General features: G+C 42.1%; 1 protein-coding gene across 1 annotated transcript in view; it reads left to right on the top strand.

Moving 5' to 3' along the window:
- The window catches only part of LOC135464177 (WD repeat-containing protein 35-like), a 36,455-nt gene that overhangs the window by 17,075 nt on the left and 2,570 nt on the right, over positions 1-16,810 (top strand). Inside the window, 16 exon segments of the mRNA XM_064741677.1 lie at positions 406-547; positions 938-1,006; positions 2,250-2,378; positions 4,005-4,093; positions 4,693-4,810; positions 8,680-8,765; positions 9,054-9,197; positions 10,539-10,671; positions 10,825-10,887; positions 11,568-11,780; positions 12,296-12,308; positions 12,311-12,438; positions 13,669-13,804; positions 15,474-15,560; positions 15,946-16,075; positions 16,505-16,573. Coding sequence (XP_064597747.1) covers positions 406-547; positions 938-1,006; positions 2,250-2,378; positions 4,005-4,093; positions 4,693-4,810; positions 8,680-8,765; positions 9,054-9,197; positions 10,539-10,671; positions 10,825-10,887; positions 11,568-11,780; positions 12,296-12,308; positions 12,311-12,438; positions 13,669-13,804; positions 15,474-15,560; positions 15,946-16,075; positions 16,505-16,573 — 1,749 coding nt within the window.

Here is a 16,810-nt window from a genome sequence, read left to right as displayed (position 1 = left end):
CTGCTAGCTTGTGGAGATGTTGTAAAGGTGTTTGGCTGGTTATGAACCAGCCCTCTGTATCGACATACCATGACAACAGGGCAAGTGGATGGAACTTGATAGTGGTACTGCATGTATTTTGAGGAGGGAATAGAGATTTAAGTAGAGAGGAGTTAGTCTGTTGGTGTCTGGCTGTCTGCTGTCCAAAGGTGAAATTCACTAAGAAAGAAAACTCTTGATTCATTGCAGACTGAAGACTAGTATGAAAAATAATAGTTTCTGTTGTATCATGAATTATTTGTATAAAGAGCACATTGTTGATTAAAACTGTGCCACTGGGATTGATCATTGAACAGAAGAAAAAGAATTAAGCATGAAACTACATGTATGTTCAAAGTTTGAATCTCTACTGGTTTTGTGTTTCAGGCGCCTTGCTATCATCGACATTGCTGGGGTTTTGACGTTCTTTGATCTTGAGTCACGGGTTCATGATGCGGATGGGAAGGAGGTCACCGGGGAACACCTCAAGTTTGAACGCAAAGACGTGTGGGACATGCGCTGGGCAGATGTAAGTGTTGTCTCTAGTTGCCCAATACGTCCCCAGGTTGTAGTCTTCATTGTGAAAACAGGCTGTAGACAAACCAACAAGAGATGGATTTGAACTGGCAACCCTTGAGGTCAAGGGCTGGTGGTCTGGACTGTACACCAACCATGGCCTTTTTCCAGCATGTCATGTTAGGTGGTGATGTGTTGTTGCTGTTGTTGTTGTTGTCGTGTAGAACGACACTATAGCTATTCAGCAAAAACAGGCGTGTAATGAACAACTAAGGTTAAATGCATGCCGTCAGTCTACAAGCTGAAATAATCATGAGTACCGTTCTCATTCAGTTCAACATTATAGGAATAAGAAAGCTCGTGGGTAAATCAGTAAATGTTTATGGTGCTGCTGTTGTTGCAGGATAATGCTGAGCTGTTTGCCATGATGGAGAAGACTAGGATGTACATATTCAGGGGACTGGATCCTGAGGTAAGGGGAAATAACTCCACAAACTTGTATTATATTGTAGAACAAAAATGTTTTGTCATTGGTGATAAATCTCATCCATAACATGCTCTGTGTTATACCTGGAAGATTTAAAAAAAAAAAAAATCTTTTTTGTTACGTTTACCAGTTACATCTGCCAATTAATATGATATTGTAAACAATTGTTAATCTCTTTAACATACTTTCACTGTTTTGGTGACGTTTGCTATCTAAAATAAAAAGAGATACAGCATCCATTCTCATTGGCTGATGTGATAGGCTATGCCTTGCCGAAGTTGAATTTTAGTTGGCAGATTTATGCAAGCTTGACCAAGGCTGCAGGGTTTAACACAGGAAACCCTATTTCTGCTGCCAGCCAGTTATGCAAGCATGACCAAGGCTGCAGGGTTTAACACAGGAAACCCTATTTCTACTGCCAGCCAGTTATGCAAGCTTGACCAAGGCTGCAGGGTTTAACACAGGAAACCCTATTTCTACTGCCAGCCAGTTATGCAAGCTTGACCAAGGCTGCAGGGTTTAACACAGGAAACCCTATTTCTACTGCCAGCCAGTTATTCAAGCATGACCAAGGCTGCAGGGTTTGACACAGGAAACCCTATTTCTACTGCCAGCCAGTTATGCAAGCTTGACCAAGGCTGCAGTGTTTAACACAGGAAACCCTATTTCTACTGCCAGCCAGTTATGCAAGCTTGACCAAGGCTGCAGTGTTTAACACAGGAAACCCTATTTCTACTGCCAGCCAGCTATGCAAGCTTGACCAAGGCTGCAGGGTTTAACACAGGAAACCCTATTTCTACTGCCAGCCAGTTATTCCAGCTTGACCAAGGCTGCAGGGTTTAACACAGGAAACCCTATTTCTACTGCCAGCCAGTTATGCAAGCATGACCAAGGCTGCAGTGTTTAACACAGGAAACCCTATTTCTACTGCCAGCCAGTTATTCCAGCTTGACCAAGGCTGCAGTGTTTAACACAGGAAACCCTATTTCTACTGCCAGCCAGTTATGCAAGCTTGACCAAGGCTGCAGGGTTTAACACAGGAAACCCTATTTCTACTGCCAGCCAGCCAGTCAGCATTGATTCTGTACCCATTTGAGAAAGTATGTGTGAAAGTATGAGACATGTATGTACTTCAATGTTTGACTACTCTTTAAGTTTCCCATAGAAACCCTCAATATTTTGGAATTTTTAACTCAATTTTGACTGGTTAATCTTTGGTTTATTTCAGGAGCCAATTGTCAGCAGCAGTTACATCTGCCAGTTCAATGATCTTCAGATCAAGGCTGTTTTGTTAGATGAGATAATGAAAGACCCAGAGAATCCCACGAAAGAGAACGTCATAGAAATGGAAATTAAGGTGAGTACTTGTGCTTTTATCATGTGTACAAAGAGCAGTCACGCTGATTAAAATTCAATATACACATAAATTATAATGAAGTCTCAGGCTCAGTGTCAAGATTTAATCAAAAATGTGTTTTATTGATGAACTGTCAATGCAGAATTTAGAAGTTATGACAAGAGAGTTGTTGAGTAGTGTGGCGATTTTGCTATAGACAGTATATTATTTCATATAAATGAACGGCAGTTTAGGGGTTAATTTACTGCCTTGTCCATAACGTAGACATGGGTTTTACTTGTAGAGTGTGAATTTTTATGGGTTAGCGATATCCTTAAATTAAATTAGAACAAATACAGAATTTAGAAGTTACGGCATAAGAGTTGTTCTAACACATTTTAGGTTATCCATGATATTGTGTCTGCCTTAAATTCGGGAGACTTGGGATCAAACCCGGGTGGGGTCATAACAAAGACTTCAAAAATGGTACTTGGGCCTGCATCGCTTTGCACTCAGCACTGAGGGGTTAGAGCAAGGAAACAGGACAAATTGGCCCTGTGACTGAGTGAGGTGTCATGTCTGGTGTCTTCAGCATGATACTTCAGTGGTCCCTGAAGCAAGTCCCCTGCCACAAGAACACAAAATATGTGGTAGAAGTAGGAGTTCAGAAAAACTCTTGAATTTTCTACCATAGTTGGCTAATAGATGTATGTAGATGTGGAAAAAATGTCAAAGAGGTGTTCAGCTGTCAACATGGGGATCAGTTAAGACAAAAACGAGGTAAAATGTCTGCTCTTTTGTCCTGGACACCAACTAGATGAATAATAATACCTCAAAATGGTCAGACTTTCTTCTGCAAATTGTCATATACATCAATAATATTAATCAGGCAACAAATATCTCCTAAATCTATCACATGACCTATGGCAGCTTACTGAAAATAAGAAAGTGCATTGAACGAAACACAATTTTTAGGGGCATATATCTCAAAAAATATTGAAGCTATTTATTTTTTCCATATTCTGAAAGCCAGGGTAGTAAATTCCCCGTAGGTAGATTTTCAAACTTCTAGGCGCATTGAATTGGAAGTCATGGTTATCCAAATGCCTCCAGAATGGATATCCTTTGCGACTGTTGAAAATGAACTTTACAGGGTGTTGTTAGATGGTCATATCTCAAAAACCACTTGGAATTTGGGGCTTTAACTTGGGAAACCTTCCTCATATATGTTAAGGAATTTTTAAGAATTCTTTCAGCAAAATCCAAGAGGGTCACCACAAAAAAAAATTTTTTTGGCTGATTTGATGTGGAATGACCCTTTTATATAATGTAGGTAATGGAAAACTGCTAAAAGTGTTTCCCAGTTTAGTAATGGAATGCTTCAGATTGGCTGTTTAGCTCTTTTGTGTAGTTTATCATTCTTTTTGGAGTAGGACTGTGCTCACAAAACACTTTGGGAGTACATATGCACTGCAACTTTATACAAGAAAGCAGTGTGTTTTGTGGGATTTGGACCTCTTCATATAGCCTGTCAGAGCTCTCCATAGCCCTGCTGTGCCATCAACAGAGACGTCACAGCCAGCGCTGTGTGTTTGTAACCATAAACTCTATTCCCTGCTCTGATGTGTTTGTGCTGTGTTCTTGCAGTCATTACGTGACACGCGCGACCTCTTGGACAAAGTGGGTATTCACGATGCTCAGCAGTTCATTGAAGACAACCCTCACCCAAGACTCTGGTGAGTTGTGTGGCTGGCAAACAGAAACCAAAAAGAGATATTGCCAGGTGGGAAGGTACTCATCCCTGATGTGTCCAGTTGGACATCTTAGCCTGATTCCGCAAAGCCAGTTTGGACTTATGTCAAAAATTTAAAATTTGATTTTAGAGCCCTGTAAATGAAAATTTTGATCAGCTCATCAATGTTATATTAAGATATACGTGTCAAAATTTCATCTTCCGTAACTGAAAACTAAACATTGTGACAGTGTTGTAAGTTTTGACTTAAGTCAGAAATGTATTTGTGGAATCGCCCTCTTGGACCCAACCGGGCTTTTGTGCAGTCGGTTTTATGGGTGGAGGTAACCATGGTGCTTGGGGAAAACCACTGGCCTTTGGCAAGTTACTGATCAATTTTCCAGGTGTGAAAAGACCATTTCTTGTAGAATACCAATAGCCATATGTGCACTGTCGTTATTGCTTATTGCTTAGTGATAATTGAAAGCAAGGAAATCTAGAAAATCTCTGTCTTATTGTGCATGTAGCTCTTGATTTTGTAGTTTGGTAATTGAAATGTATGTGTATATTTCTCACAGTGTTTTCACTTTTTTTCACCTGTAGGAGGCTATTAGCAGAGTCTGCTCTAGAACACCTGAATCTCAAGGTGGCTGAGCAAGCTTTTGTCAGGTGCCGAGACTTTCAGGGGATTGAGTTTGTCAAAAGACTGGCCAATTTGCAGGTGAGATTCAAAGACTTTGAAAATGACACTCTGGCTAACAAGGTAAATCAGAAAACAAAAGGATAATTAGTTACTGTAACAACAATACTTGTTACAGTGGCTGTAAAGCTGAAGGGAAATAGGTTGAAAATCTTGTAACATTGTTGGGTTACAGCTGTATACCGTGCAAGATGAACAACACAATGCACATGGTCGCTGAACATCTGACAAGTGACAAGCGGGAGTAGTAATTATGTTGGTAACAGCCAGTTGTATCTGCATACCGTGCAAGATGAACAACACAATGCACATGGTCGCTGAACATCTGACAAGTGACAAGCGGGAGTAGTAATTATGTTGGTAACAGCCAGGTGTATCTGCATACCGTGCAAGATGAACAACACAATGCACATGGTCACTGAACATCTGACAAGTGACAAGGGGGAGTGGTAATTATGTTGGTAACAGCCAGGTGTACCTGCATACCGTGCAAGATGAACAACACAATGCACATGGTCGCTGAACATCTGACAAGTGACAAGGGGGAGTAGTAATTATGTTGGTAACAGCCAGGTGTACCTGTATACCGTGCAAGATGAACAACACAATGCACATGGTCGCTGAACATCTGACAAGTGACAAGGGGGAGTGGTAATTATGCTGGTAACAGCCAGGTGTACCTGTATACCGTGCAAGATGAACAACACAATGCACATGGTCGCTGAACATCTGACAAGTGACAAGGGGGAGTAGTAATTATGCTGGTAACAGCCAGGTGTACCTGTATACCGTGCAAGATGAACAACACAATGCACATGGTCGCTGAACATCTGACAAGTGACAAGGGGGAGTGGTAATTATGTTGGTAACAGCCAGGTGTACCTGTATACCGTGCAAGATGAACAACACAATGCACATGGTCGCTGAACATCTGACAAGTGACAAGGGGGAGTAGTAATTATGCTGGTAACAGCCAGGTGTACCTGCATACCGTGCAAGATGAACAACACAATGCACATGGTCGCTGAACATCTGACAAGTGACAAGGGGGAGTAGTAATTATGCTGGTAACAGCCAGGTGTACCTGCATACCGTGCAAGATGAACAACACAATGCACATGGTCGCTGAACATCTGACAAGTGACAAGGGGGAGTGGTAATTATGCTGGTAACAGCCAGGTGTACCTGCATACCGTGCAAGATGAACAACACAATGCACATGGTCGCTGAACATCTGACAAGTGACAAGGGGGAGTAGTAATTATGCTGGTAACAGCCAGGTGTACCTGTATACCGTGCAAGATGAACAACACAATGCACATGGTCGCTGAACATCTGACAAGTGACAAGGGGGAGTGGTAATTATGTTGGTAACAGCCAGGTGTACCTGTATACCGTGCAAGATGAACAACACAATGCACATGGTCGCTGAACATCTGACAAGTGACAAGGGGGAGTAGTAATTATGCTGGTAACAGCCAGGTGTACCTGCATACCGTGCAAGATGAACAACACAATGCACATGGTCGCTGAACATCTGACAAGTGACAAGGGGGAGTAGTAATTATGCTGGTAACAGCCAGGTGTACCTGCATACCGTGCAAGATGAACAACACAATGCACATGGTCGCTGAACATCTGACAAGTGACAAGGGGGAGTAGTAATTATGTTGGTAACAGCCAGGTGTACCTGTATACCGTGCAAGATGAACAACACAATGCACATGGTCGCTGAACATCTGACAAGTGACAAGGGGGAGTAGTAATTATGTTGGTAACAGCTAGGTGTACCTGCATACTGTGCAAGATGAACAACACAATGCACATGGTCGCTGAACATCTGACAAGTGACAAGCGGGAGTAGTAATTCATGCACATCTTTCACTATAGGAAAACAATTATACTGCCTCCATTCATCTACTGTTTGGACTTTAACCATGTTGTATGGTAGATTGTCACACATACCCTTGTTGAAATATTTACTCTTTATGTGTACATCGTCATCCTTGCAGCTGAGCAAAAGGATTTCGAGGGAGAGGGTCACATTGGTGGGTTCTGTGGACTAAATTTTATTTCCTTCGTCTCCATCAATAAATTTCATCAAATATCATGACCACAAGTCTTAAAAAGAAAGTTTATTCACTTAAATTTACTTCACCACCCTTTAAAACACCTATATAGACTAAAACACTGTAAACCTTGTGGAGCCATCTCTTATATTACTCAATCATGCGTACATGTACACCCTCAGTTGTCTGTTAGTCAACTCTCCCTTTTTTTTTGGATCAAGCAGATTTGACTATAGAATTAGGTATGCATCATTCACAACACCCTCTCTCTTGGAGAAAGCCACTCAGGATTGAAGGTTTGTCTTGGTGCACATACACACATTATATCGTAAACATGAGCCAACCCTCTGTCTTGGAGAAAGCCACTCAGGATTGAAGGTTTGTCTTGGTGCTCATACACACATTATATCGTAAACATGAGCCAACCCTCTCTCTTGGAGAAAGCCACTCAGGATTGAAGGTTTGTCTTTGGTGCACATACACACATTATATCGTAAACATGAGCCAACCCTCTCTCTTGGAGAAAGCCACTCAGGATTGAAGGTTTGTCTTTGGTGCACATACACACATTATATCGTAAACATGAGCCAACCCTCTCTCTTGGAGAAAGCCACTCAGGATTGAAGGTTTGTCTTGGTGCACATACACACATTATATCGTAAACATGAACCAACCCTCTCTCTTGGAGAAAGCCACTCAGGATTGAAGGTTTGTCTTGGTGCACATACACACATTATATCGTAAACATGAGCCAACCCTCTCTCTTGGAGAAAGCCACTCAGGATTGAAGGTTTGTCTTGGTGCACATACACACATTATATCGTAAACATGAGCCAACCCTCTCTCTTGGAGAAAGCCACTCAGGATTGAAGGTTTGTCTTGGTGCACATACACACATTATATCGTAAACATGAGCCAACCCTCTCTCTTGGAGAAAGCCACTCAGGATTGAAGGTTTGTCTTGGTGCACATACACACATTATATCGTAAACATGAGCCAACCCTCTCTCTTGGAGAAAGCCACTCAGGATTGAAGGTTTGTCTTGGTGCACATACACACATTATATCGTAAACATGAGCCACAGTGCAACATAACGGTAGAACAAAAATCCCATGACGGTATTCGTTCATGTTCAGAACAAGGTAGCGCCAGACGAGGATCACAGTGACTGGTGGTTGTAATGTGAGACGTACAACATACATATATTTTACCGGACATCACATTTTTGTAGTCACCATTATTTTGGGGGCTGAGCAAAATTCACAGCATTTATGACGGCTTTTGCCAAATGGCGAGGGCTGGTCTATGGATTTCATTGCTGATAGGCCAAAATGGCCCTTTCCTAAAATCTGCTTAGTGTTAATGTTTGGGGAGATAACCTTGAGGGCAGATATTGACATATTTAATCTAAGTGATGTTGAGAATTTAAAATTAAGTGACTGATGCGAGGGCTTACGGCAGCTTTAAATATGAAATTGTCAACAGTTGCCCCATGTGTGAGTTTTTGGTTCGGTGATGGGATTGATGCTACTAAACCAATCAGACATGATGCTTATTTAGTTCTTTGATTGGTGTTTTACACCGTACTCAAGAAAATTTCACTTATGTGTTGGCAGCCAACATTATGGTGGGAGGAAACTAGGCAGAGCCAGGGTGAAATCCACGATCATACGTGGGAAGGTTTGGCAGTAACCTGCGAAACCAGCAGGAGCTGGACTTGAACTCACAACCACCGCATTGATGAGAGGTTCTTGGGTCGTTAGATATGATTCTTAGGTTGCCTACTATAAACGTAGTTCACCCATGCACACCACTTTCAGAATGAGACGATGAAGCAGGCTGAGGTAGCAGCGTACTTCCGGAGGTTTGAGGAGGCGGAGAGGATGTATTTAGACATGGACAGAAGGTTAGTTCAGACGCTCCACACTCCACAAGTTTGCAGTTTGACCTGACACTACCATACCGTCATTTGGTGTGATTCTCATCATAACCAATCATCACAAGCTTGCAGGCTTCAGTCCCCTTGATCAGCTACTGGATTAAGTCAGAAGATTTTGTCTGTCATTGGACATTATCAAGTAATGATAAAAGAGTCATGAATATGAAAATCAAAAACTGTCAGCCAATCATCAGCTTTCTTTCCGTGGTTTGGTTGTACAAACTGTTGAACCAATCAACTTTGATGTTACTTTAGAGACCTCGCCGTGAGCCTGAGAAAGAAGCTTGGTGATTGGTTCCGTGTGGTTCAGCTTCTGAAGACCGGGGCAGGAGGGGATGACATTCAGCTGGAGGAGGCATGGAATGCCATTGGGGATTACTATGCTGATCGTCAGAAGTGGTGATTTCTCTTGTCACTTTGGTCAGGGGTTTCAAATCTACGCCAGACAGATACTTCATAGACTTTTCATAGTTCTAGTTATCTTGTATGGTGTCTGGTTATAATATGTACTGCGTGTTTTTTGCAATATTTAACCTTTATCCTGCCAGATTATTTAAGAAACATTAACATTTATTTTATTTGATTCTTGTTTTATGCTATGCCCATGAATATTTCACTTTTACAACTGGAGTAAGGATTGTGGTGGGAAGAAATTGGGCAGAGCACAAGAGAAACCACGACCATCTGCGGGGAGCTGCCAGACCTCCTCTTGTACGACAAGAGAAGAAGCCAGTATGAGCAGCGACCACGTTGCAGACAGGCACCTGAGTCTGTGTACTGTGATAGCGAGCTAATTGGGCAGAGCCCGGGAGAAACCACGACCATCTGCGGGGAGCTGCCAGACCTCCTCTTGTACGACAAGAGAAGAAGCCAGTATGAGCAGCGACCACGTTGCAGACAGGCACCTGAGTCAGTGTACTGTGATAGCAAGCTAATTGGGCAGAGCGCAAGAGAAACCACGACCATCTGCGGGGAGCTGCCAGACCTCCTCTTGTACGACAAGAGAAGAAGCCAGTAGGAGTAGCGACCACGTTGCAGACAGGCACCTGAGTCAGTGTACTGTGATAGCAAGCTAATTGGGCAGAGCGCAAGAGAAACCACGACCATCTGCGGGAATCTGCCAGACCTCCTCTTGTACGACAAGAGAAGAAGCCAGTATGAGCAGCGACCACGTTGCAGACAGGCACCTGAGTCAGTGTACTGTGATAGCGAGCTAATTGGGCAGAGCGCAAGAGAAACCACGACCATCTGCGGGGAGCTGCCAGACCTCCTCTTGTACGACAAGAGAAGAAGCCAGTATGAGCAGCGACCACGTTGCAGACAGGCACCTGAGTCAGTGTACTGTGATAGCGAGCTAACCAGTTGGCGATGGATGCCCCTAGGGAACATGTATACAGTAGGGGCAAGCTGACGTGGACATCAAGTCTGTCCATTTACAGGCAGCAGGCACTGACGTACTACGTACAGGGCAGGCATCAGGAGAGGCTGTCAGAGTGTTACTACACTAATGTCTTTTTGTATATCTGTCCATCTACAGACATCAGGCGGTGACACGCTATGTCCAGGGCAAGAATCAGGACAGGCTGTCAGAGTGTTACTACAGGCTGTGTTTCTACACTAATGTCTGTATGTCTGTCCATTTACAGGCAGCAGGCAGTGACATAGCACGTGCATGGCAGGAATCAGGACAGGCTGTCAGAGTGTTACTACACTAATTTCTGTATGTTTGTCCATTTACAGGCAGCAGGCAGTGACGTACTATGTCCAGGGCAGGAATCAGGAGAGACTGTCAGAGTGTTACTACATGCTGGAGGATTACATTGGCCTGGAGAAGATGGTGCAAGCGTTGCCAGAGAACCACAAACTCCTTCCTGTAAGTACCTTACCTTCTCAATAATTTTAGACGATGTTTTGAATAATTATGGCTTTGCACCATCTCAGTTTTATTTGAGCCATATTGTGGTGAGTTTGTAAAGAAAAGAACAGAAAACACTGTTTTGTCAACTTGGTCTTGTTGATCTTTCAGGAGATAGCCGCGATGTTTGTGACAGTGGGCATGTGTGAACAGGCTGTGGATGCCTTCATTAAGGTCAGTCAACAACAACAAATAATGCACAAAAAATGCAGTAGTGAGTTGAATGAAATATGAAATATGTTGATTTGTATAACTTAATGAAAATTTGTAACAATTACTAACCCATCTAGAGCATCGCCATGTGTGGGTCATCAGTCAGATACAAAGTTATTTAGTGGAGTTACTCCACTTCTTCACAAAAGTTCCCTGACTAAATCAAAATTTGATTGAATTTCATTGTAATGGTTAGTGTGTTTGAATGCTCAGATTCCGACGTAGTAGTCTTGGCTTAACATGTGGGCTAGAATCTGATCTTGTAATTATTAAAAATTAGGCATTCGTGTAAATTTTGAGTTGTCACTCATAACTTTTTGTGAAGTATGCCTCAAGTACGGTTTGGTTCATTAAAAAAGGTTTTAGAATTTATCTTGCAAATAACTTATATGTAGTTGCTTAAAATGTGATTGTTTGGTTTATTGATTTGAGTCCTTTTAAATCTCATGAAAATGCTTATTTTTCGGCACTGTAAATTGAAACTTTTATAAGGTTACATTTATAAAGTCCTCTAAATTTTTGGTCCAAGAATGAGGTCTTAAATTGTATTTAAAATGTTCACTGAAGTTAGAAATGGCTTTGTGGAACTGACCCCTTACTAGTCACTTGATTTTCATGTTAAAATTGTCTTTTATTTTCAGTGTAACCGCGTGAAGGCTGCCATTGACTGCTGTGTCCAGTTGAACCAGTGGACAACAGCCATAGAGCTGGCAAAGAGCCACAATGTGAAGGAAATAGATGCCTTGCTGACAAAGTATGCACAGCATCTCTTACAGAAGAAAAAAATCATCAATGCAATAGAGCTCTACAGGAAAGCGGGCAACTTCCTGGAGGCGGCAAAGCTGTTGTTCAAAGTAAGCCTAATGTATTCACTGGCCTTCTCTGAGTTGTTAAACATTTTATGTTCTTAAAATTGGTTAAAAGCATTTTGGGGCAGTTGGTGGTGATCACACTGACTATGAACAGCTAGCAAATGTATTTTTTTCCTACCACTGATTTTACCCTAATTCAACTTTTTCACATATGAAAGAACAACTTTCAGTGGAATTAAGGCACATTTTTAATTAGATTTTACATGCGAATTTACATTTTTGGGATTGGTCAGTTTCAGGGCTTCACAAAAAGTATAATTATCAATCAACACAGAATAATACCTTCACAATATGTTTGAATGAGCACCTTGCAAACTTGTGAAAAGGTTGAAGAATTGCAGTATCACTCAATTATTGTGTATTTTGTTAATGTCACATGTGTTCTGTAGCAAGTGCATGTGGTAGCTACGACTGGCTTTGTGAAGGAAATCAGCTGTACTGGTACGTTGTTGTTGTTGTGACATGTAATCCTCATTCATGTGTATTTTGTTTGGCAGGTGGCAGAGGATCAGGCAAAGCCCGTGCCAAACCCCTGGCGGTGAAAAAACTGTACGTGTTAGCGGGTCTGATGGTTGAAAACTATCACGAGCATATGAAACTGACGTCCAGGTCAAAGGTGAAGGGCAAGAGAGGCGCAGAGGTGAGGGTTTAATGTGGCATACCCATGAAAAGTTGTCTACAACACATCTGAGTAAAATCCAACTCCAAAGGTGATGAGATCAAATTAGACTAAAAGAAAGCAAATCAAGTTTATTTTCAGTGTATCCAAACTGCCATAGAGTGGAATGTCTCACATCCTCACCCTAACCAATCAGCCATAATATAGGACAAGATAGAGAGACCATTTTTGAACTCTTTCTTCTATAAAAGATAACACTATAAAACTGTTCTACTGGACAATGTATATTATTTACTGACGTTGTGTGACAACCTATCACCTTCAACAGAGTAAGGTGTTAAACACAAAGAATTCCTATTCATACAGAAACAAGCATGTACAAGTTTCATGGTGAACATAGGTCACATTCACGGTTAAAGATAGAATGGGTGTATACAAATTTAAAATAATGCGACAACCGGAGCTGGTATATAGCGACAGAATTTGAATATAATACAGTTTTACACGAGTGAACAAATTTCACCATGCTGAGGTACATTTTTTCAATACCTTGTCTCAGGTGTGTGATAAGTTAAACCTGAGTCCTCCAGTGCGGTTGAGAGTGGGATTTTTAACCTTTACGAAAATGGCTTCCTTAACCCCTCTCTCAAAGCAATTGGGCTCCGTAGATAAACTATTTATGTTATCCACATTAAAACTGTGACCTGAAATACATATGTGTTGGAACACAGCAGGATCATAACCACTAGATGCCGGTTTTTGATGTTGTTTAACTCGGTTACTTAGTGGCTGCTGTGTTTCACCAGTATATGAATCCCTGCACGTGTTTTCACCACATTTTAATTCATACACCACATTTTAATTCATACACCACACCACTTGTCTTGCTTTTGATGGGTTGTCCTGGTCGAATAAGAGATGTTCTTAGTTTCTGACATGGTTTTAGGACATTTTTATAGAACGTTCTGCGAAATTCTTTTGATTTTTTTTCCGATAAACCTTGTACATAGGGCAGGAGTTATAGTACTAGTAGTACTTGTTGTTTGTATGTCAGTGGGGGTCTTAGGGACTTGGGGAGATTAGTGTTCAGGGCATTGTGAATGGCCCAGTTTTGATAGGCATTCTTTTTCTTCTAGTTTAATATTAACAGGCAGATTGTGTATTGACCAATGCAACTCTTAATTCAATCAGTCTATGAATTGATTAAACCTAACAATATATATTCCTCATTATTTCGTTCTCTCTCCTCAGGCCTCCTCTGCTCTGGCTGGGCTACTCGAGGAGGACGCAGCATCCATCTCAGACACCAAGCTGATAGACAACGCCTGGAGAGGTGCCGAGGCCTTCTTCCACTTCTACCTGCTTGCTCAAAGACAGCTGCATGCCTGTGAGTAGACTCAGCAAACCAGCTGTTTGGGTCAGCACTGTACATGAGAAGGCTCTGAGAGGCACCAGTGTGACTTATTATGAAAGTTTCTCCTGGTTCCTCAGGCCCTGTCAATTTGAGCTATAACCCTGTATGTTCATCAGTTTAATTAGAGTTTCTTATCAGTTTATTTTACAGGGTTGGTGATGGCTACACAGTTATAATGTTTGTTTTTTAAACTGTTCAGTCACAAGAGTTGCTGTTTCAGTCTCAAAACCAGAAATGGTAATATTCAAGAATCCTGTACCATCTCTGTGCCTTGAGCCTCGGTGGCAATATACGGTCGACCATGCTGGTGAGGCTGCTTAGATGGCCTTACATCCAGTGAGGCTGCTTAGATGGCCTTACATCCAGTGAGGCTGCTTAGAATGGCCTTACATTCAGTGAGGCTGCTTAGATGGCCTTACATTCAGTGAGGCTGCTTAGATGGCCTTACATGCATTGAGGCTGCTTAGATGGCCTTACATTCAGTGAGGCTGCTTAGATGGCCTTACATGCATTGAGGCTGCTTAGATGGCCTTACATGCATTGAGGCTGCTTAGATGACCTTACATCCAGTGAGGCTGCTTAGATGGCCTTACATCCATTAAGGCTGCTTAGATGACCTTACATCCATTGAGGCTGCTTAGATGACCTTACATCCAGTGAGGCTGCTTAGATGGCCTTACATGCATTGAGGCTGCTTAGATGGCCTTACATTCAGTGAGGCTGCTTAGATGGCCTTACATGCATTGAGGCTGCTTAGATGGCCTTACATGCATTGAGGCTGCTTAGATGACCTTACATCCAGTGAGGCTGCTTAGATGGCCTTACGTCCAATGAGGCTGCTTAGATGGCATTACATCCATTAAGGCTGCTTAGATGACCTTACATCCATTGAGGCTGCTTAGATGACCTTACATCCATTGAGGCTGCTTAGGTGGCCTTACATCCAGTGAGGCTGCTTAGATGGCCTTACATTCAGTGAGGCTGCTTAGATGGCCTTACATCCAGTGAGGCTGCTTAGATGGCCTTACATCAGTGAGGCTGCTTAGATGGCCTTACATTCAGTGAGGCTGCTTAGATGGCCTTACATTCAGTGAGGCTGCTGAGATGGCCTTACATTCAGTGAGGCTGCTTAGATGGCCTTACATCCAGTGAGGCTGCTTAGATGGCCTTACATTCAGTGAGGCTGCTTAGATGGCCTTACATGCAGTGAGGCTGCTTAGATGGCCTTACATCCAGTGAGACTGCTTAGATGGCCTCACATTCAGTGAGGGCTGCTTAGATGGCCTTACATTCAGTGAGGCTGCTTAGATGGCCTTACATTCAGTGAGGCTGCTTAGATGGCCTTATACCCAGTGAGGCTGCTTAGATGGCCTTACATTCAGTTTGTTGGAGATCTCTTGACATGTGTACTGAGCTTGTTCTCCTCAGAGGGGAAGTCTCTGCATCACATGTGAGAAAGCTAATAACTCACTTGCCACAGGCAAGTGGTTTATTCTGGTTTGCGCTGCCTGTGAAAGTGAATGCCATCACACAAAACAGAGTACTTTGAACTCAGCACTTAACACCAATGTATAAATCAATCATTCATTCACTCATTCATTCACTCAGTCAGTGAGTACAGTTGTTTCTCCTGCTGCTGTAGGTTACGTGGATGCTGCCATGAAGACTGCTCTTCATCTCCGAGATTACGATGATATTCTCAATCCGGTGGACATTTATTCCCTGTTGGGTGAGTTCCTCAGACATGCAGTGAGACGTGAAATGATAGGGACAGTTGTGTACATGTCAGAGAGATGTGAATTCCAACATTTTGATCCTAGCAATCTTCTCATGTACTAAGTATGCATACCTGGAACATGTGTGTCATAATTGCTCAGAAGTGGGTAGCATCACATGAGAATGTCTGCCTGTCTTAAAGAGCTACTCTAGTTCCCAATTCTTTTAGAGTGTATGAAGGAAGATATACAGAATAAATCTGATGCCATGTTTCTGTAAGGAGATTTTATACAATGGGTAACACAGTTATAGATATAAATAAAATGTCCTCAAATACAAAAGATACATGCGAGGTAAAATGTCAGTAATTAATGTGTGGCATGTTTTTGTTGTTTCAGCCTTGACAGCAGCGGCTAATCGAGCATTCGGCACCTGTTCTAATGCCTTCATCAGGCTGGAGTCCTACGAGCCTCAGCCTCAGGAACAGAAGCAGCAGTTTGAAGAACTGGCCTTGGAAATCTTCACCAAGTAAGAACCAAGCTTTGTGTGGCTAGCAGTAAGAACCAGGCTTAATGTGCTTAGCAGCAAGAACCAGGCTTAGTGTGGCTAGCAGAAGTGGTATAAAGTTTTGCAAGTCTAGCACCATTGGTTATTGGCCCCTAGCCTTTCGTAGAACATGACATTTAGAGAGTAGAATTGAGTTATTTAATCTTTCGATCTTTTACTCCAAACTGCTGTAAAATTTTCCAGACTGCTTGTCAGGTGCATATGTACGACATTTGTTTATGGTTGTCAGATCTTACTGATGACACAAAGCTCAGATGATAAGCTTGATAACTCTTGGCTTTATCAGTTAATTTGCTTTCAAATGACGTGGTTATCTTGTTTTACAAGGTTCATACTATTTATCCAGAAGAGCTTGCTGTCAATTTCTCTCTTCACTCTCGTGAATTTCAGACATAGCCCCAAGGACGGGAGAACCAATATGATGGAATGTAGCGGATGTGGATGTGATTTGCCCGATTGGTAAGCTTTTTGTGAGGGTTTAGAAGGGTTTCATCTTGGTCGCACTGGGATTTGAACTCACATCTCAACATCTTTCACTGGGCATATTTTAACAAAACTTAAACACTTTGTTAGCTTTTCTAAAAAATTTCCGAAACTGACTTTGGCATGGACACTAACGAGAGGATACTTTGGTGTACTTTTAGGCACGTAAAGTTTTTCCACTTCAGGTGTATTAGAGTTAAGTGTTGATTTGGG

This window comes from Liolophura sinensis, chromosome 3 (genome assembly GCF_032854445.1).
Source record: "Liolophura sinensis isolate JHLJ2023 chromosome 3, CUHK_Ljap_v2, whole genome shotgun sequence".
Lineage (NCBI taxonomy): Eukaryota > Metazoa > Mollusca > Polyplacophora > Chitonida > Chitonidae > Liolophura > Liolophura sinensis.
Note: the sequence above shows the minus strand (reverse complement) of the source record. Positions and strands in the feature narration are given on the sequence as shown.